The sequence below is a fragment of the Apteryx mantelli genome, chromosome 5 (assembly GCF_036417845.1).
Source record: "Apteryx mantelli isolate bAptMan1 chromosome 5, bAptMan1.hap1, whole genome shotgun sequence".
Lineage (NCBI taxonomy): Eukaryota > Metazoa > Chordata > Aves > Apterygiformes > Apterygidae > Apteryx > Apteryx mantelli.
The window spans coordinates 20,246,154-20,268,173 of record NC_089982.1 but is presented as its reverse complement, the minus strand read 5'-3'; the positions used below and the strand labels follow the sequence as shown (position 1 = coordinate 20,268,173).

Genomic DNA, 22,020 nt, shown 5'->3' with positions numbered 1-22,020 from the left:
ACCTAAGCGGATGTTCTTTTGCACAGGAATTAATGCTATCTTCCACAGCCACTTAGTCTAGATCTGCCCTTGTTTAGTACATGTATGCTGCCCTAATGTCAAATTGCTGAAATTTGTTGCCTTTCAGTTTTCTCACAACATTGTCTGAATCAAGAGTGCCATGTGATTCGATTAAACTTGCTCAGGTGGCAGAAACTTGAGAGGCATATTCAGCATTAATGTACTTTGCTTTTTTTTCTGGTTATTTTTAAGTGTTAACTTGGGTAGCTGTAATTGTTTGCTCTCACCACCAGGTCATATAAGTACATCAGTGAGGTGTTGCAAATAACAACAATAAAAATCCTTTTCTTCTCTAAAATTCTTAATGTGTTGTAGTGAAATCACTGAACTTTGTGATATTTGCTTTCCTAATATTTGCTCCACTGTCTGTTATGTGTGTGAGACATCTGAGGATCTAAAAGACTTTCAGAATTTGCATTATGTGATCTGTAGAGATGAGCTACCTTTCCTAGGTCTGCTAAAGTTTTCTTTTCTGTGTGTGTGTGTGTGTTTATATGTCTGCACGTGCACTCTGGCATTGTCTGGTTTTTGACTGTAGTTGAAAGGCCATGGTAAACAGGTGGTTTTGCAGTGTCTTCTCAATTTGGATAGGCTTTTGCTGGTTGCATTAGTATCTCTTTAATTAGGGCTGGTATTGTTGTCTTAATTCAGAAGTGACGTTTTGTCTTTGGTGTTTAGCAGATGATTACAGCCTTGTATTATTATCTGTGGAATATTGCCAGACTTTAGCATGCTTGTTCATTATTGACGTTGAGGAGCTTGTCTATGCCTTTATTACATCCAAGAGAAATTATTCCAATACCCTGATGTCTGGCTTGCCAAGTAGGTTTATATGCAAACTAACTTGTTCCAAACACTGTTGCCAAGTTCGTATTTTGTTCAGGAACATATGAGTTCATATCACTGAGTTTGGTACCTAAGTAAAGCTATTGATTCCCACCCCTCCCTGAGAGCTCTGCATGCATGAAGAGAGCAACTGGGCAGTTTCAACAGGTCTGTGGCCCTTACTAGGACAGTGTTGTAACACTGGTAGAAGAAGAATGATCAGACTTCTTAGTCTTAATTTAACCCTCTAACTTTGTGATTCAGTGACACGATCTTTGAAGTTTAAATTAAGCTTTAAAAAGAAGACATTTTTATTAAAGCTTAACCTTGATGGGGATCATGACTATAACTTCCCATTATATTATGAATATAACTTTTTCCTGCCTCTAGTAAAATGCAACACACAGCTTCATAACAAAGTGTTAGTGTTTAACTTCCTGTAAAATCTACTTTCAGGATATTTAAGCGCAGCATCGTGTAGCCTAGTGCTTTTCAACACCCCATGCTGTTGCAGCATTGTTAAGTCCTACTGTCCAGTTTCGCAGAGTGAAAGGTGTTTGTAAAATGTGGTTTATTCCATTTGTGACACTTTGAATGTGTCACATCTGATCAGGTTAATACTATAACTCTTGTTCAAACACCTGTATAAAGGACAGCGTTTCAGTGTGTTCAGCTCCTAATGTGATGCTCAGGGCCAGGTTTTCAGTAACTCGTCAGATACTGAACGTGCCAGGTTCCTCGCAGTTTGGCCTGTGGGATAAAGAACAGAGAGTTAACTCTTTCAGTGTTTCCAAGCCTGTTCCCCATTAGTGTCATTATACTTGCAATGTTAGTGGCACTTATCCATAAAGTCTAAATATCAATTGTGCTTTTAATTATGATTAAACTATAGTTACATTTTGCAGATGGGAGTCCAGAGCAGGTTGCCCTGTTCACAGTCAGATGAGTTTCTTTCTTAACTGGCTTACATCCGTGTGCACTCTTATGCATGGACACAGTTAGGGAATCTGATTAATTTGAGTGACTTATGTACCAGTCTAATTAGCTTTCACTCTTTGCTTGTGGCTGAGTAGGTAGATATGGAAAAATATCTTTATTTCACTCTCTGAAAATATTGTAAATAAAGTTTGCAGCTAAATCCTCAAGCATAAACAATATCAGGTTATAAGTAACTGGTGAGACTTCTTTTTTAATGTTGTTTGCTTGACTTCACTCTCTATGAAAAATGCATTTATCTCATGTTTGCATACATTTTGGGGTGTAAGGTACACACGCTGGCATGTGTAAATTATTATGTGTTAGAGGACAGTAAGCATTCCAATATATTAGGAAGAATGTCTATTAGTTTGTTTTTTCTCTGAGACTGAGCCAAATCTCAGGGTGCTTGCTTTTTATTCAGCTCCTGCCCAAGTAAAAGTCCCATAGCTTCAGGGGAAGATTTGGCTCAGTCAAAGCTGATAAGGCCCTCTGGATTTGCCTTTAGGCAGAAAGCTCTTTTATGTGTGTACTTGACTCTGAATGTGTATTTGTGTGTCTGGCTGTCTAAAACGATTGATCAACTCCATGTGCTTTGCTAGAGGTGGATTTTTGTTACTTATCTGTACTGCTAGTCCATTGTCTTTGTAAGGGTGAAGAATGATCTATATAAAACAATAGGAACAGTCATTAGCTTTTTGGAGTCTTTATTATGTCACGAGAAAGACCTTGATAAAAGAAAAGGGCACAGGTTCCACCTGTGAAAAGGCAATAATAGAGTGGATTAAGTTCTTTTAAGTTCAACATGGGGTTACAGTTGGCTGACAATGTTACAGCACTGGATGGTTTCCAATCTTCTGAAGATACAGCTGGTCACAGAGAAGCAGCTGAGAGCATCCATTCTCTTGAGCTGCTTTTTGCAAGCTCTCTAAGCGTGGGGCATGTACTAAGCTTTACACTTTTATTAGAATTTTTTAAACACTTTAAAAATAATTGGAAACATATGAAGCAAATGATGCAAGTCACTATAATAATATAATAAACTGTCATCCTTTAATTCTTTAATCTTATTCTGAGCCTGATCTATTACAACTTTATTCAGATGTTGTCTTAATTTATAGAAGAGGCATTTATAGTAAGAACAATCCAAGTCCTAGTTGTTTTGGCAGGTATTGAAGTCTTTTTTTATCGTTATTGTGGTTGTCCAGTGCACTCACCTCTCAGCCTGAAGTAATGTCTGGTGGGTCAAAGACACACTGCTAGATTTCATGAGGGAAAACTCACAACACTGTTTAGAACATGGGATATGTTGAATACATGTTGTACTTTGAAGACTAGATTTGGCAGTACTCTTTTCAGACAAATTTATTGTTGAAATAGTTGAGACTAAGGAGCAGAATATAGCCCAGGGTAATGAAAAAATTTTACTGCTATCTGCCAGGTTGGATATATATCTCCTTAGGAGTCCACAGCCAGTATCACTGCAAAAGTTCACAGGTAGCTGTAAGATGTAAACCAAGAAGAATAAATTACTTCCTTTTTATTGTTTTGGGCTTTTGCAGTTTTGTCCCTCCTGTGTTAATCCAGGCAATATATTTTAAAGCACATATGTTTAGTTTGTTTGTTTTCCCTTTTTGTATATGAGTTGAACCTTACTAGAGGAGATGCTTTTATACATTATCAGAAGAAAGTGGACATCTGGTTTTTGTGAGTAAGGCAGTCCTGGCACTGCTTTTATTTATTTGCTTGTGCTTGTAACTAGCGATTGTGTTGTAGCTTTGGTAATGTTATGCAATAGAAACGTACTGAACCTTTTAAAGCCACTGATTATTTTTTGTAATTAGAACTAACTTCTGCAGCTGTCACTAAGCTCCTCGTCAAATGATATATTTATGATGTTAGAAATGAGAGGAGGCACGTGAGTAAGACTTTGAAAGGAATACGTTGTGCTCAGGGTAGGGTTTTATGTTTAAATGGGTGATCAGCACGTGCGGGTTAGACCGAGACTATTGCAGTACCAGTGTGCCTGACTAGTTATGTGCTGTCTTTAATCCCATGGTATTGTATTTCATTGTCTCCCAGTGCACTACTGTCACAACTGAAATAAAAACCCTCTAAATTCAACGAACACTTTAATCTGTCATCATAATCATGAAAGTTGTGTCAATCATGGCTTAGAAGTTAAGCATGCAGATCAAATCTGTAGTAAGAGGAGACACCTGGACTCCACAGTGTAAATGGAGATAGTTTAGGATATTAAATATTTGCTTCACTTGTGTTTCAGTGCTTTAACTGAATATGTTGTTGCTGTTGTTGTTTGATACCCTTAAAAATCTAGAAATTATTGTTTTGGGCTTTCACAGTTGTGTCCCTCCTGTGTTAATCCAGACGAAATATTTTAAAGCATATGCATTCAGTTTGTTAGTTTTTCTTTTTTGTACATGAATTGACAATCAGCAAATGAGATGCTTTTCCAGAGTATCCAGAAGAAACTGTGACATTTGGTTTTTGGGAGTAACCAACTTCACTGCTGTTGCAGGAGAAAATTTTTAGAATAAAATTAAGTTGATGTGAAAAATTTCATGGTGGAAATTGTACTTGTTTGTGTCAATGTTTTGGATTTAAGACTTGCTTTTGAAGTGACAAGAAAGACTAGAAAATAGAAAAATTTATTAGCTTGTAAATTGATTAGGTTAGACCACTGCAGACTTAAGAGATGCTAAAACTGAAACTGGATCCTAGTCACTTAAATGTGTATTAAGCTCAGCTGCAGCTTGTAAACAAGTATTTTTGGTGAACCATTTCCTTTTACAGCATTCATTTCAAATGCAGATTAAAATATATCTAGCACTTAGGTAATATAGTAGCAACTTTAATATCATATCCACAGTACATAAAATGATAAATTTTATATCCTCTCAATGAAATCTCAGTCAATATTGCTAGTACTCTCAGATAAAAAGGAGTGGATTAAATCTATTTTAAAAGATGGTACACTTTTCTAGAAATGACTCTATTTTCATATCTATGGTAACAGAACCATGGAAAAATTGAAAATGGAGTGTCATACTTTGTCATACTTTGGCTTCAGAGTGCTTTGTGATATTTTAAATGACAGGTCTTTTAAAAATAACTTAGAGTGAAATTTTCAGAAACACTTATGTTAGTCTAAATCTATATTCATTGAAGATTGTAGCAAAACTCCCAACCAGTAATGAGTACTTAGGGTATCTGACCCCATAACGTCATTGCTCCTTAGGTATTTTTGCTTTCGCTACTGCCAGCGCAAACAGCATTCCTGCAGTGATAGGTGTTCCGGGTAGGTGGCACGCCACTGTTAGCACTGCCTCTCCCTTGCCATGGTGAGGCTCAGTTTTCAGTTGCTTATTTTTTTGCCAAAACTTAACAGCAGGCTGTTGGTGTTCCTTTTTAAACAGGGCCAGCTTTTTAAGGCTGAAAAATAAAGGAAATATATCCTGGCTTTGCCTGTTCTTTGTTGATAAAACCTCATGTAGCCATGATTTGGAATGAAAGACTGAAATTTAACTTTGGCTGCTATTTTTTATCAGAGTTATGACCTTCTGCTATTGCCATGCGGGGAAAAAAAGACACTCCAATTTCACAAAGCTATAAGCCTTTGAAAAATCATCATTTTCATATGCTCAGCACAGCCCATGTTCACAGTAAGGTGAGCCATGCTGACTGCTCCAGTGCAAAGCCAGCAGTCTGTGTAACATCTCCCCAGAGCACATAAGGGGGCCATGTAATAGATATGCGGGTGCTTGAACAGGACTTTTCTCCAGCTGGTGCACCTAGCTGCTGTTATACTGGCCATGGGAGCTGAGAGCCACATAGCCAGCAAGGAGAAAGGATAAAGAAATGAAAAATCAGATTGATGAAATGCAGGGAGCCCTCAGAGGAAGTAATGACCAAAGTCTCCTCTGCACATGCAAGACCACATGCTACGAGAAAAATCACTAAGGCTGAGTATAATTGAATGCAAGTAACATAACAAACACAGCTTTTCAGGATGGTGTTGTTATCACACGTATAGTGCATCCTGCAAAGAATAGGATCTGCCATTTACTGGGTGTGGGAGTGCAGTGACCAACACTGAAAGTCCTTACTTCTCAGCAGCCTTACTGAAATGCTGCAGTCCCGCTCTGTCCTGTTCTATAAACCGTGCTGCCGTGTAGACACTAGAGAAAGGCTGACTCCTTCATAGGGACCAGGACAGACTCTCTACTTAAGATTTTGCTTGTCCAAAGCACTGCATTTGAGAAAGATGCTGTATTTTCCACTGTTACTATGTTGTTGTTATTTGCAGTTTTCCTGATGGCAAGACTTTGAACTGAAATATTAAGTGACTTCCTAAAGACAGATGCAATATTAGTTTTTAAGAGCTCTTAATTCTGAAGCCTTTGCTTTTATACAACTACAATTGTACTGTATAGTTATTCAGCCATCCAGTGTGGTTGCATGTCCTCAGAAAGGGTCCAAATCTGTCCCTAAAGGACATATAAATTCTATTGAGGCCAAAGAAGAAGAATGTAATTCTGATATCTTATTTCTTATTTCATCGACATTAGTATTTGAAAAAGTTAAATGAAGTTTGAATAGTTTTTCCTCTATATAGCAAAGGCTTTTTGTATCAGAAGGCCAACTATTGGTATGGCATGATAATAATACAATGGAATGGCAAGTTGCAATGATGAGAAGACTTTAATGCCTTGCTAGTATAGAATAGCTACCCCTGCATACTTCAGCTGTCCCTCAGCAATATTTGTCAGCCAGGTGATAGAAGCTATTTCTGTGTTTGCAAAGATGACCATGTGCGCATGGAGTGTTATATGTTCATTAAAATAATTTAGTGGCCTCACCACTAAAGTTGTGTGTAAGACCCAGCTAACTGTTCCAGCCAAGGCCAACTATTTCAGTCAAACTGACTATGCAAGATAGATCGTAATTCTAGCTAGTGCTAGCTGGACACAAAAACTATGATCTGAGCTGAATCGTTTCTTTGGTTGTCTTACAAATGTGAATCTTGATCTTTGACAGTGTTTTTAATATCATCAATCACAAATGTTCTGCTACAGCACTTCAATGGTAGTCTAGTAAGCTGTGAAAAATGCAAAGTTCAAGAACCTGTTCTGTATTTTACCAATGAATGCCTTCCTAAAATAAGGTCACATGGGCAGCAGTGTCCCCCATCTCAGTCCTCCTGCTTCTAAAGGGAGAAAAGAGAGAAAATATCAGTGTGATTAAATCTTGGACTGTACTGTATGCACAATACTCTTGTAATTCAGTAAAGGTTTTTGTTTATGTATGAATAGGTCAGTGAAGGCACTCCTAAAACTACAGCTGTGGCAAAGGACATGACTAAGATATTAGTATACGTAAGGATGAAGTGTAATGCAAAGTATGCTGTAGGTCTGTTAGATATTTTGCTGGACCATTTTGTATGGTATAGGTCACTATTGTATAGAACATTAAGACAACAGCAATGAAAAACACATGGGGAAAAAAGCAAACTGGATTACAAGAAGACTCATAGGCAGAGCAACTATCATCTGTGTTGATAAGGTCATGTATGATCTCTGTAGAAAGCAGGTAACACACCTTAGAGTGTGCCGTGAAGATACATGTAACTGATTTTTTATGTAGTGTTTAATGAGTTCAACTCCCCAGTTTGGGCTGGGAGCTGATAGCCAGCAGAGCATTTAGAAGGGGAAATATCCCTTAAGCACTCAAGCATTTAGCTCCAGGGCACCACCAGTAGCATTCCCAAAGTTCTCAGGCAGCTTCAGCCTGCCTAAGTAGCTGTGAGCTGGGGAGGGAAAATCTGACTTTAAACATGCGAAGTGCCTGGTTCTGAACAGAACCAACTAGGTGATTACATCTGTAAGAGAAATCTGTATTTGTGAGGAGCGTAGGTAGAGGGAGGTGGAAATGGAAGTTGCACAATATGTAGGGTAATGTTCAAAAGACAGGGTTCCTGTGGACTCTCTACTGCAGCTCTTACGATGGGAAAGCATCTTTGGACTTCAAGGTTATATGGACAACTAGAAAGGGGCCCAGTGGTTAACTGTAGCCAATAATTGAATTTTGTGTACATTTTGCCTGTTGAGACTTATCTTGTATTTCATAGTTGATGATATCAAGTCTTGCCTAAGAAATTTTTGCCTTTGATTTCGAGACTGTGTTAGAGGGCAGGATGAATCAGAGTGAAATTAGCAGGTTTAAAGTGAGCTGTCTTTAGAGAAGTTAGGAAACTAAGTTTCATAGACTTAGAAATTGTAAAATTAAGTTGTGCATACAGGCAGTTCTTGGGAAGAAGACCTGCTCTTGGAAAAGTGCTTGGGAACCCATGGGCTGAGAGATGCTTCCTGCCAGGCTCTGCAGGAGAGGCAATGTCAGGCTGTTCATCACAAGGTGCTGACTTCTGGAGCAGAGTTCCTCCGCTGGAGGTGGATTAGTGCTCCTTCTGCAGGGAGCTGGGTTGGAGGGATGCTTCAGGACTTTGTCCAAGCATGAGATGTTTCAGCCTTATCATGCTAAAAGACTTACTGCAGTGCAGGATCAGAGAAACCTCAGAAAAAGATAATGATAATTAATGATATGGAGAAAATTCAGATGAAGAGATTGACAAAATGGGGTATGTTCACCTTAGAAAGAGGACAAGTAGGAGAGCATAATAAAAGCATATTAAATGCCAAAATGGATTCAAGAAAGTGGGCAGGGAATATGTTTCCTAGTCTCGTAACAGGGTACAAGGAGACATCTGTGATTTTACAAGACAGTAGACTTAACATCGATAAAAGGAAACAAATACTTCTTGAAGTATTTATTTACATTGTGAGGCTTACTGTCATGCACAATTTCTTAGGCCAAAGATTTTACAAGGTTAAAGAAAAGAAGGGTTAGACATCGATATGGCTGTAAAATTAATTCAGAATGATAATACTGCATGATAACAGAATTTTTGGAAGGGATGCTACCTTTCATGCTTCAAGCATGTTTAACCATAAGAGAAGAAAAAGAGAGTACATATATGTGTATGCACAGTTCTGGCTATCTTGCAGGTGATAATCATAGGATTCATTCAGCTCCCTCAGTAGTATCTGGTACTAGCCACATGATGCTGGACTAGATGCCTCTAATCAGATAGCATTTAGTAGGTACAGAAGTGGTAAAAAAAAAAAAAAATAGTCTGACCTAGAGAGGTCAGATGTCTCTGCTGTGGATCAGATAGACTGATTTTGGCATTTCCTCAGCCCGGTTGCGTAATGGCCTCTGACACGTATCCAAGCCCTGCAATGCATGATGTTTCATGGTGAGCCAAAAAAAAGGATGTAGTGTGTGTGAAACAATGAATGTTATTTATCCAGCTGAGGCTTGAAGGGAGAGAGAGAATTTTATGAGGTAGGAAATTCAAACAGGCTGTCCCAGACAGACTGAGGTACAAAGCAGAAGACTGACACACCAGTTGGGATGAGTATGTAGAGTGGGAGGAGAGAAGTGTTACATGAGCTAAAAAAGCTGAGAAAAGAGGGAAGAGGAAAAAGGCCAGTGAAGTAGGTTGGAATAGATCCATGTAGTATTTGCAAGTAAGAACATGCTTGACTTTGTTGGAGACAAAAAAAAATCCTCCCTGTTCTTCCCTACGTGGGATGGAATTGATGGCAATGCTGTGAAAAAGGCCTGTGAATGTCTGTCAAATTTCATGTTGGCCAGAAATCCATCGGATAAGATCTCAGCCTCTTTGGATGTTTCAGTACTGTTTGCTCTACTTGGTGACCATTTCAGTAGGAGGAGGGTAGCACAACAGGGTGGTTAATCACGCGGCATTAATTAGAGCCGCCATTGTGCTTACAGCATGCACATTTCACAGGAACAGGTTTTATGCTCAGCAGCTGTCGCTCTGCCCTGCTGCCTACCCATGTCTCTGGCCTACAGTATCACTTGGTGCTCCTGCTTCTACGGCTGTGAAACAAAAAGGTGTTGGCTTGCTGGGGAAGCCATTCACGCCACGTGAGCTGCGCTGGATTGGCTGCAGTCAGTGCAGTCCTGCAAGTCAGTCCTGAGTTAGTTTATCAGGGAGAAACACGAAATGGAACGAAATGGTGGCAGCTGCATTGCACTCTGAAAGTGGAACAGAGAGAGCTGAATCACTAGCAAGTAGGGTGATGGAGCTCGAAATGCAAAAGCAGCAGTTATTTTGCCAGCATGGTAGTTTGGTCAGAAAGGATAGTTTGGGTGGTTTGGTTGGTTGATTTCAGCTGACTTTTAGGTACTTTAATCACATCATTTCAGCAAGTTTGGCATAGTTTTATGCCTAATGCTCCTGAAGTAATTCTATTAACTTCAAAGTTGCTCAGGATTTACTCTGAAAATGCTGTTGGGCCAGTGCCCTTTTCTGACTCGTAACAGGTACATTTTTATGTTGCTGTGAAATATAAGTGTGAAATAGATGTCCTTTGAAAGAACCAGCTGAATATTCTTCTTTTCATGTATGCGTGGAATGCTCATTGCCTTTACCAGAAACAGAATATATGTTGTGGGTCAAATGATGTGTGAGCGGAGTCCCTGGGTAAAACAGAGAACAGGATTTTGAACTTCCTTTCTTACTATTTGGTTGGTGCACAGGTTTAACATAGGAGCTTTACACTGTACTTCCTTCTAAAATTAGGATGATTTTCTAGATCAGTTGATGACCAAATGGCAAAGCATTTTGACATGCCAGGCAGGTGTGGATAGAAGAACTGTAGATCTCAGGCAACCAAGCATTCTTTTTGCTTGTTTGTTTGTTTTCATTCTGTGTGCTGCTTTGCAAGTATAAGTTGTTTGCTGTAAATACATCAATAAATGAAATAATACAGCTGCTGCTGGCCTAACAATCTTTGTGCAAGTACCACCTGTAGCTCTAAAGATGAATATGTGGATTTTTTTTTTTTTGAGACTTGACTGATATGATATGACTACTTCTCCTAGTTTGGGCTGCTTAAGTGCTGAATATATCTCCTTGACAGCATAGGAATATTCTTTAGAAGGTCAAGAAAAAGTTAGGTAGTCAAAGCTTGATGAAGGCGCATTGTGTGTTATCTGCCCCTATGTTTTCAAGATCCTTAGCTGGTGTAAGGCAATGTAACTCAGTCTACATCACTGATTTACACCAGTTAAAAACCTGACCTCAGTTTTTCCAGTGTCTCATAAATGTGCATCATTGCAACCTAAATTATTTCTTCTATAACTGAAAATATATCTAGAAGCATTATTCTTGTTTTAGACTTCTGATAGGTCAGGCGCACTTCCTTTGGTGCAAGGGCAAACTATTCATGCTTTTGGAACATTCATTTTTAGGAAGTGAATGGAGAACTGAACTGAAGAAAATTCCTGCCTTCACTGTCTAATGTGTGAACAACATACACCATTTGAACTTTTCTAGGTCTTTAATGAATTAATTATGTCTTGGTTTATCTAAGACCCTTTCCTCATGATTCAAACTCAAGTACAGGAAAAATGCAATAATAGATTTTAAAAGTGTATTTTTTTTCCATCTGTTGTATCTGATCTGAAAAACATGCATAGATTTAAAATTAAAATTTATGGTGTTCTTAACTATTATGCTGGACATGTAGCAAATATAAACAAATTAAGCTAGATGCTTTCGTCTGTTAAAGTTGCTTTGTACTGTTCTAGATGCTTGAGGCAGCCCTACAGCCAGCTTAAGTGCCTCACTGAGTCATTCTCAGACAGATAGATAAGACAGCCAAACCTTTTTCAGCAGCTAACATTTAGTGACTGAGGAAACAGATTTAGATAAATAATTGACTGTGTTTTGAATCCTTAAAATCCTTTATTTCTTTCATTTTCAGAATTCCATTTATAGATACAGAATAGCAGTGGCATTAGTTTCTTGATGTTTGAATGAAAAAAACACCTTTCTAAACCTTCTGTTTGTAAGAATTGGATTCATAAATGTTTTCAGAAGAATAAAATTGTTTCATATATCTTGAAGGTAAAAACTGAGTTAAAAATGAAGAACAGTTGAATCTTCCAGTATTTTACTTTTACTCCTTACCTACAGGTAAATCTAGTGAGTTTAAGGGAACAACTACTGAGCTTAGGAGAATGATGTATTGGCAAACTCAACTACTACAAACTAGCTTTTGCTTTTTGCTCAGTATCATTAATTTGTATTAAGCTAGCTTTCTCCATTGAGATTCAAGTATTTGTTTTATTTTTAGGGTTTATATTTTTAATATGAAAAGATGTTTAAAACAACCTACTGTTTAAATACTCCGTATTAAATACAGTTCAGCCCAGACATTTCTGGTAATGATCTAGAGAGATTTTTATCCAGAGCAAGAAAGTTCAAAGTATTTATTTTAGATGCTGTATTTCTTATGCAAGTGGTAAAAATCTGTGATCCTGTTGTAAGATGACATTGTGCCTAGTATAGCTTTATTCACTGTTCCTTCCCAAAATAGGCCTCCACCAAACCCTCTAAATAGTGTAAAATTAAAAAAAAAAAATTAGGAAGGAAAGATAGAGGGAAAATTAATATTTATAGCAAAACACACAAGCTTTTGATAACTGGAAACCCTTGGGACAATGGATAATGTTAGCAGTCAAGATTTAGAGAAAGCAGTGTATTCAGGAAAACATGAAAGCTCATGCTTAAGTACTTCCTAAGCTAGTGATGACCTTAAATGTGTGTGTTAGTGTGAAGTAAAGTGAACTTGAATGACCTGTGAATAAAAGCTTACGAATGCATTGTTTCTTATTGGTAAAACATTTTAGATAATTATATACGAATTATTTCCTCAGATGCTCCCCAAATCCCAGTAAAAGTTTGCAAGATATGCCTCTCATTTCAGTTTCTAAAAGGTTTATAAAGGTCACTGCCTAGACAGAGATGGGAGTAGTACAGACTTCAGAAAAGCTTTTAATGAGAGAGGGAGAAGTGCTTCATGCCACTCAGTAGCCACTAAGTACTGCTGGTCTGAAGACCCGAAGGTTAGAGCTTGTGGTATGATTGCATTTATGCTGGCATAAATCCAGAGCAATTCTCTTAATTCCAGTGGTGTGGTTACTTTGGAAATATAAAAATAATAAGCATTTATCTGGTCATTAACACTTGCACACATTTGCATCTCGTAATGTCAGAATAGCAGCTTAGGAGGGATCAGTGCTTGATGTCAGAAGAAAGAACTGGACTTGAGCCCCTTTGCCATCATTGTGCCCAGCTACTAAACTGGCAGTTTAATGCTCTGTGGAAATTTGGCTTGCTGGATGAAATTCTCTCCTTCCTAAAATTCTCAGCTTGCCGTTACCACTATAGTTTTGTAGTAGTGGCTAAAATGCCTTTTAGCCAATAGGAATCTCGACAGGAGATTTCGTAGTAGACATGTTAGTGAGTATATACACACACCCATAATGCTGCTAAGGTTTAGGAAAGCAATATTCTGCAAAACAGGATGAGAATATTTCGTTGTTACATGTTGGAAAATGAGAGGAAAAAAAGGTCATTACCTTGTAAAGAACCTTCTTTCTTTCTCCTGCATGTTCCTGTTTGTGGTCAGACCGAACTGCTGCGTGCCTGTTTTTGCGAGTTTGGGGGAGCCAGTGAAATCCCCACTGAAGGCTACTGCACAGGTAGATGGATGCTTGGGACCTCTAAATGGTTTAAGTGTTAGTTTGGAGGAAAAAAAAAAAAAAGTATGTGTGAAAACTTGTTGCATGCTGTAACAAATTGTTACATGTGTAAGAAGTTTCCATAGATATTTCTTGCAGAGACTAAAGTGTGTCAGGACAAAGTTGCAAGGTTCTTTACAAGGGAGTGGCTTTTTTTTTTTTTTTTTTTTTTTTCCCCAGCACATAATAGAAAAATATTCTTGTCTTGTTAGTATGTTGTTGATGAATACCTGGTACTGTTCCTGCTTTGTATGATGATGTCTTAAACTTCTGTTGCATTATGCCACCACTGCATGTCATTAGCATAGAATGAGAAGGAAGGATTTTAGTGAGGTTTATAATTTTATGGTAGGAATGAGGATCTCTACCTCTAAGGTAAGAGCTGCTCCTGTATTTTTTGAAATAAAAATTACCCTTTTATTTCTCTGCTGAACTAATGCTATTTCACATATATATTGAAATTGTATCATCAAAGTTTCTATTCAGCGTCTCAGACTGTTGAGACAGATTAGTTTGCATCATATATTTGGGGGAAAGATTTGGCATGTGTGTAAACTTAAGAGACGTGAGATGATGGTTCAGATGATTCGCACAATTATATAGGTGTTTAAAGTAGCTGACATTTGCTTACAGTGTGTGTTTGTACAAGAAGACCTGTGCACCAAATTTCTCTTGCAATGAGTTTTAGCCACAGCAGAGGTACTTGTCCTTGGGCGTGCTTCCCTGCTGCCGGAAATGCCACCCGAGGTACTCAGCTCTGTTCAGTAGCTTTGAGTATCCTGTCCGTGGGTCTCCTTCAGATCAGCGGTGTTTCAGCACTCTGGCTCACTGTTACAGCTGTTGCCTCTCTTCCTAGCTGCCCAAGGAGAAGTAAAAGTGTACTTTCCTTGCATTTTCAGGAACAATCTGACAAGCTCATCAGGAAGAGAGGAAAAATATAGTACTGGTGCCTGTAGTTTAGAAAGGATTTTGAAAGTTGGAGAGGGATGCAGAAATGAGGGACAAAAATGATTTTGTTTTTTCTTTACACACCTTAGAAGGCTTTAACTATAGTATATCGATATCTCTGGAGAGAAAACCGTGGGCAATAAAGGATTCCTTAGCAAAAGGTGTAACAGGAGCCAACCCAGTGTGTTAAGGCAAACAGCTATAAACTGGAAGCAAAGCGCATTAGACATAGAGCGTCTAACAACACATAGAGTATTGCTTAGTGTTGGAGGGGAAGGGGAAGCCAAATGATGGTTTTTCCATCTCTTGATGTTTTCAGATGGAGACTGGATACTTTTTCCAGAGGATGTGCTCTAAATAAATACTAATCATTGGACTTAAAATAGGAATAATTGAAAGAAATTTAATGCCCTATGATGAATTAGATTTGAGGAGACTGAAGGAGTGGTGTAGCAATTCTGAAGAATACAAAAGACTTTTTTTGTGAAAAGGAAGGGTATAATTTCTTCTCTGGGGTTTGTGGTGAATAGCACAAAAACTAATGAGCTCCAGGGCAGGGAATTAGAAATAAAGAAAAATTTTCTTGTCAGAACACTGAAGCACTGGAAAAAAACACCTGTGGAAGTTGCAGGAACAATTTAGATGTGGTTGGTTTTGCCTTGAGAAAGGGATATGAACTGGATGACCTCTCAAAGTTTCTTCCAGCCCTCTTTTTCCTGAGAGCCTATGGTGGGTAGTGTAGCTGTCCGTTTTACCTTAAACTCTGAGTCTTATTCCAGTGACTTCTTACCCCTGCTCAGCCAGAGTCCCTGGACCTTATTCTTACTGTCTCATACACCTGCTCAGCCATGAGCATCACTCATGTATTGCATCTGTTTAATGCCCTTATATCTAAATACAAATGTTATTCTAAATCTAATTTGAAGAAAAAAAAAAAATTAAAACCCACCCTCCTTTTCTTTTTAGGTCCTCCGGGGAAACGAGGTAAGCGAGGCAGAAGAGGAGAGACTGGTAAGTTTTCAGTTTCGTAAGATTAATTTTTATTTGATGTCTGTGTGTTCTTGTGAGGGTACATACCCAGCATGCCTTCGTTTTTGTCTTTATTACTTGTGTGCAAGTACGGTGGCTAGTCTTGGGTATCATTAATTGGTAGATGCACTTCCTAATGCTTCACATGTTTGTAGACCACTGGAAGAATACTGGTAACTGTCAAGCCATTTCGTAGTCTTCTCATGCTTGCACAAATCAGAGTAACTCCATGTGAGTCAGTAGTTAAAGTACTATAAGCTACTGTAGTATCAGGCCCCCTTGGTTTAATTTTACAAGGAAAGAAATACATTAAGAATGTTAAGATTCAGAGAAATAATGTGATAAATAGACTTCTCTGTATGAGAGAAATTATTGTTTGCTAGAAAAAAGTAAAAATTAAGTTGTTCTGGAATTAAGAAAAACATTAGCGGTTCTTTATCTTGTACCAGGGAGTTTAGTGTTGGGAGAAGGTGACTATGGGTGTGGAGCTTGAACTTTCATTTGAGACAACATTGTGAGAGGCTGAGCACCTTTTCCTGCTGATGTTCGTGGGAATTGAAACTATTTATTACTTTGTGGGATTGATTTTTTCATAAAGGTGAACTTTCTAGAAGTAATGCAGGAGAAAATGAGCATTTCTAATATCCTTGGCTGTCTCGTTTAACCTGCCAATTAGAAGAAACTCCTAATCAACTTGATCCTTGTAAATCTATTATTTAGCATTTCTTATCTCTGTAAACGATCATTTTATTCGGCCCTTAAAAACTATTTGCTGCTTTTCCTGCATCACAAAACTGAAGCCAAGTCCTGCCAAAGGTTAATATAAATCACCCTGATGTTTCCATTCAATGTCAGATTAGTATTTGCTGCAGAAAAAAATGCTATGGTACAGAAGGAAATTGCAAGATTGAAGATTGTCTTACAAATGAGCCTGGCAGTTACTTTGTAGTATGCTTGTTGATTCATTTTAAATCTCAAATAAACACATATTAAACTATTAATAAAGGAAGTAGGTGTCTCTAATTTAAAAGCAGACCTGCGCCTTAAAATGTGATTTAAGAATGTTTAACAGTATAAAGAAATTACCTTAGTTACTGGACAATAAAATTACATTGTTAAAACAAAAGGCTGTCAATATGGAAAGCAATCTCAATGTACAGCTGCTGCTGTTTTATACCTCTTTTTGCACTTCACTTTATTCAGAAATTAGAGGCATGAAAGCTAATGAAAAGCCATTGATTTGGGAGCTGCAGCTGCTCAATTTAATAAGACTGAAATAGTAGATTTGATTTGTGGCCCTTTGATAATGTTTCCAAGAACTGCTATACAAAAGTCTTTGAGTCTAAATAATTGAAAAAATGTGCAAATGTGTGACATTTTAATAGGGAGCACCTTATAAGTATGCCTTGAGAAAGGAAAGTGATAAAAAAAGAAATTTCTGCAGTGTCAGGTGGCCGCTGAACCCTCCCCTCATGAGCAAAGCTGGAAGGCTGGAAGCTGGGGGTGCTCGTATGTCTTGATTAGATGCCAAGGGTAAATGCCAAGGGTACTTTCGGCAAATTTGCAGCCAAGCTGTGATGTAAAGCCCAAATTGTGTGGCTAATTGAAACTGGTGGTGATGTGACACGTGCTTTGTGGGGAGCCTGACAAAATGAATTGTAGCCCTCGTGGTTAGTATTTTTGGCCTGGCATGAAATTGCATGGAAATGGATGGCGAAGCAACTTGCATAAGATTGCATGACCATAGTTGAAGAATTGACTTCCTTGGTAAGGTAAGGACATGTGCTTAAGCATTAGCCATATTTACAAGTTGCAAAGCACAGCCAAAGCAAAAAATACTTGAAGGGGAAAATATTTACAGTGTATTAAAAGTGTTGCTCACTTATAATCCTGAAGCCTCATGCTTGGCTTCCTACATATGTATCTTTCTTTAATAACTTTGTAAACTTACGTATTCTTTTTTTTTTTTCTCTCTCTCTCTCTTTTCATCCCTTCCTTCCCCCACGCTCCCCACAGGACCTCCTGTAAGTAATGTGATACATTTTTGGGTCTTGCACAATCTATGTTAGATCCTGTTAAGTTATCACTGTGATAAACTGGTTGTGTATCATCAAGAGGGAATTTGTATGTTTATCCTCGCACAGCACAAACTCTTACTAATTATTTTGGAGCTGAATAATTTAATTAGAATATTCCTAAAGGAAAAAAAAACCCACAAAACTTAAAACTGTAAAGCTTTACATTCAGCACTCCAGATAGCAGTTTGGATCAGAATTCCATGTAAGTATGTTATGTTCATTTTGTTTACGACTTAGTAACAGAAATTTTGCTACTGCATAAAAATGTGTAAGTATGCTATTTTAAGTCCAAATGCAGTCACTCTGCCTCTTACTGGGCAGTAACTTACTTTGCAGTTATTGCAAAGTCTTGGACAGAGACTCCTTATGCGTTGTAGTTGTATATGCTATCCAATTCATTCCAGTATAATTGTTACTGAAGCCAGTAAGTGCTTGTGTAAAACAATTACTAAATAATAATATTCAGCTTAGTAAGGTGGTTGAATCTAGTGCTAATCTTGGGGTTGGGGGAGGATTTTGTTTTTTGTTTGTTTTTGCAGTAGATTTCCAGGTCAGGTCAAAAGTTTGACTTAAAGTACAGGATTAAGTGCATGTATTTCAAGTATTTGTATTTGTCATGCCATATGTACCATATGGTGTAACAATGTGATCATGAAAACGATGTTAATTATACACTGTTTGAAGACATTTAGTTTTTTTCTTCAATAGATACACTATTTCCACAGTATTTTCAAGACCAGATTATTCATCAATTCTATGCTACATGTGTATTTGAGAATAGTGAAACGTTTTGAATTTCTGCTGTGTGCCTTAATGATTTTGGTGTAAACTGTACATACTGAGCAGCAATACTACTTATCCTTGAAAGTTTTTGACTGAGTGCTCAGCAGCTCATAGTGGCAAACTCATTTAACAAGCCGTCAATGAAAGAGGAGGCTTAATGCATAATGGTGCTGTTTATTTGAAAGGAACACTGGCTTCCCAAATTTCTTTTGCAGTCTTCCCATGAAACACAAAGAACAACCATAAATCATTATACCGATGGTTTTCCTGTAGCAAGACAACATAGCAGGAGTTCACTACATGCCTCATTATGGATGTCTTTACTTTTTGGCTTCAGCTCTCTACTGTTTTAGCATAGGTCCATTTAAAAAAAAAGTCTGGATCCTTACAGTATTAATATAACACCAAAATAGGTCTCGAGACTGAGTAGTTTTAAGAAGTGTCTGACTTAGAATTCAAAGTCCCATGTTCAAAACTGTCATATGAGAATTCATCTTGCTGAAAGTCAGTAAGGCTTTAAGTTGCTACAAGACATTTAAAAATGTGATTTTTGTACCTAATTCACTTTTTTATTTTAATGCAGACTTGTTATAGTTGGCCAGGGGCAACTATTACAAACTCAGTTACTGTTGTCACCTGGGATACTGTGGTAATCCTTTTTGTTTGAAGTAGCAAATATTTGAATATCCCACATATCACTGTGTGGAACTTGGGTATATGTTGTATTTTCAAAGGCTACTGAAGTACTCTGTTTACTTTCCTTGTACGTATCTACTGAGTGTCACATGTGATAGCAGTCAGGGTCTTGAGGATTTTGATTTTTAATGATCTGTTACAGCATTCTCAAATTTCTTCTTTGGCACTTATGTTCTAGTGGTAACCTATCTATCTATTACCTGGCTGCCTAAACACCAAATCTTTTTTTTCCTCTTTTAACCACATATTGCCCTTCAATCTACATGCATAATGCTCTTTGTAACAAAAGGAATTTCAATGAGGATCAGAGATAGCTTTTTAATTAGAATGTTTATTCAAGTTAAAACAATATATATACAGTTTTAATTGCCAAAACCCCATATCTTCACTGTGTAGTACCTGTTCCTTATTTGTTCATCTGTAATATTGACACATATCAAGAATTGATGAATATACAAATTTTAATTTGTCAGTAATGTACTCTGCATGTTTGTTATGTCAGATGTCATGACTCTGTTGTTAATGTGTGTCATACCATTTCATCTCATTCCACCAGGGTCTACCAGGGCGAAATGGCTATCCGGTAACTCATCATGTCTTTATGATAGCTTATATTACTCTGAAATCATGCTGCTATTTTTGTTTCTGCTATATTATTGTAAAAAAGAGCTACTTTCTGTTTCTCAGATGTCTGCAAAATGTTAGACTTTTCTTACAAATTTTTACAAAAACCTAGATTCTTTGACAGGTTTTTATAAAGAGTCTGAGTCATAAACATCTACAATGCATAAATGCAATGCACGAATTGTTTGACATTGTACATATTTTGTGTTTAGCCTCTGTGTTCTTGCATACAACATTAATTTTTCACTATAATTTTAAAAATTTCTTTAGCAGGATAATGCATCTCAATTTTCCATATTAGAAAGCTGTTCAGCTGACATGCAGAACGTCCAAGTCCTTTCTTTTCATTTTGTTCTGTTCTTTTGACTGCTTCATTCAATGCATTTTGAGCAAAGAAAATGCTCTTACAGCAGTCTTAGCAGTTGGCTGTGCAGTCTGTCATAGAGCAGGTTTGTGGTAATGTATGTAATTCCATGTTGTGTTGGTTTCACTCACATCTTTATGATTTATTGTCTGAAAATTGTAATATATGAAATAATGCATCTTTTAAAAATCTATTAATCTATTAATAATATATTTTTTCAAATAGTCAGGCAAGCTGATTAGTGTCCTACTTGAGGAAAGATGTATATGCCTATGTCACATGTATTAGAAACCATGTGACAAAATGTATAGTGAGTACATTTCAGAGACAATACATATGCAGGACACAGTGACTATTAAAGTATGATAATAATCTTTCTTTAGGCACTTGATAGTATGGCATGGAGGCCCTCCTGTTTTGATTTGCCTATGTATTTCAGACAAATAACTGCCTAATTCTTTAGTGAGTTTAAAAATTTTTTCTGTGCGCATGTAAACTGCAGACCTTGAATACCTTCAGTTAGAAGGCAGATGGAGGCCAATTTGAATGTTTTTCTTTGGACATCTTCTGTATTTGAGTTTACTGAGAAATGTTATAAATGAAACAACATCCAATGCATATCTTTACTATTATCAGTAGCTGAAAGTTAGCCTATGAGGAATTAATTATCGGTACCAAGAATTCTGCTTGGATACACTGAAAACATTACTGCGTTTCAGAACACATGTTCCAGTTTCGCTTAGAGTGCTTAATCTGTGGGTGTGGGTGTGTGCGCACGCACATAGGACAAGGAGGGAAAAACTGAACAAAAGTCCTTCATTGCTTATCATCCAGCTGTGAGTTCTATACACAAAGATTGAGATTTAAAAGAACAGTAAGGGGAAAAAAAAAACAGTGACAACAAGCCGTCCTCAGGCACTTAGGTCTCGGCTTCTATGGAAATTAAATATCTGGAGTTTCTTACTCCAACAACCTTAAAGCACAAGGTAAAGGTTATGCTGTGCAAAGCACAAAAGCCCCATAGATTTAATTTCTTGGCCTAACATATAAGTTGAGGAAATGAATGAAGGTGTTAAAATGATGGACTTGTGCATGTTTCAAAGGCTCCATAGAGACAGTTCGAAAATATGGTTTTCTTCAGAGCTTGAAGGCCTCATCCTTGGTCCTGGTCCATCTGTTTTGTTCTTGAAGAGATTTGCTGTGGGGTCTGAAGACAATAAAGCTTCTTGAAAGCCATGTGATTGAAATGGCTGGATCTAATAGTGGCATTATTGTGGGCAAACTCTAGGCTAAATGCATTGCTGTACATGAATGCAGCCATGCATGCATGCACCTGCAAATATGTGTCTTTAGTAGCACTTAGCACTGAATTTGGCAAGTTGTCTCTTGCCTGGCTCTTTAGACCTTTTCAGTCACAGCCATATACTTCTGCTTTGAATGGGAAATGTGTAATAGCAAGTGAGATGCACTTTAAAAGTACTTATACAGTCCTGTAGAACTCTATGAAAAGGTTATTAGTGTTTTAAGTTATTTCTCTAGAGTCCATTTAACTTCTGTAGAAACCTTATTGCTTTAATCTTTATTGAACTGTATAGGATATTCTATGAGGATAGTGAGGCATATCCACCACATAACAGCTTTCCAAAAAAGCTTTCTGCTTGGTAGACCAAAATACTGCAATACAACCTCACAAAAGCTAGCAAAAGTTTTCTCCAAGCAAAGACTAAGTTTTTCTTGTCTATATTCATTCTAATTTTAAAGGTACTTTAAGAAATGGTAGTAATGGTAGTAAAAGGAAATACAGGGGGAAATCCAAGTTCCCAGGAGTATATGGTGTCAAGAGTCAAGAAAATTAACTAGACTTACTGTTGATGAGTAACACAGGTATTAAGAGGTTTTTAAGACTGTGATTGACTGGTTATTAATATGTAAGGCATCATG

General features: G+C 37.5%; 1 protein-coding gene across 1 annotated transcript in view; it reads left to right on the top strand.

Annotated features, from left to right (window-relative positions):
- The window catches only part of COL25A1 (collagen type XXV alpha 1 chain), a 322,190-nt gene that overhangs the window by 147,049 nt on the left and 153,121 nt on the right, over positions 1-22,020 (top strand). Inside the window, exons 3-5 of the mRNA XM_067297090.1 lie at positions 15,472-15,516; positions 17,551-17,558; positions 19,648-19,674. Coding sequence (XP_067153191.1) covers positions 15,472-15,516; positions 17,551-17,558; positions 19,648-19,674 — 80 coding nt within the window. The remainder of the gene's footprint in view (positions 1-15,471; positions 15,517-17,550; positions 17,559-19,647; positions 19,675-22,020) is intronic.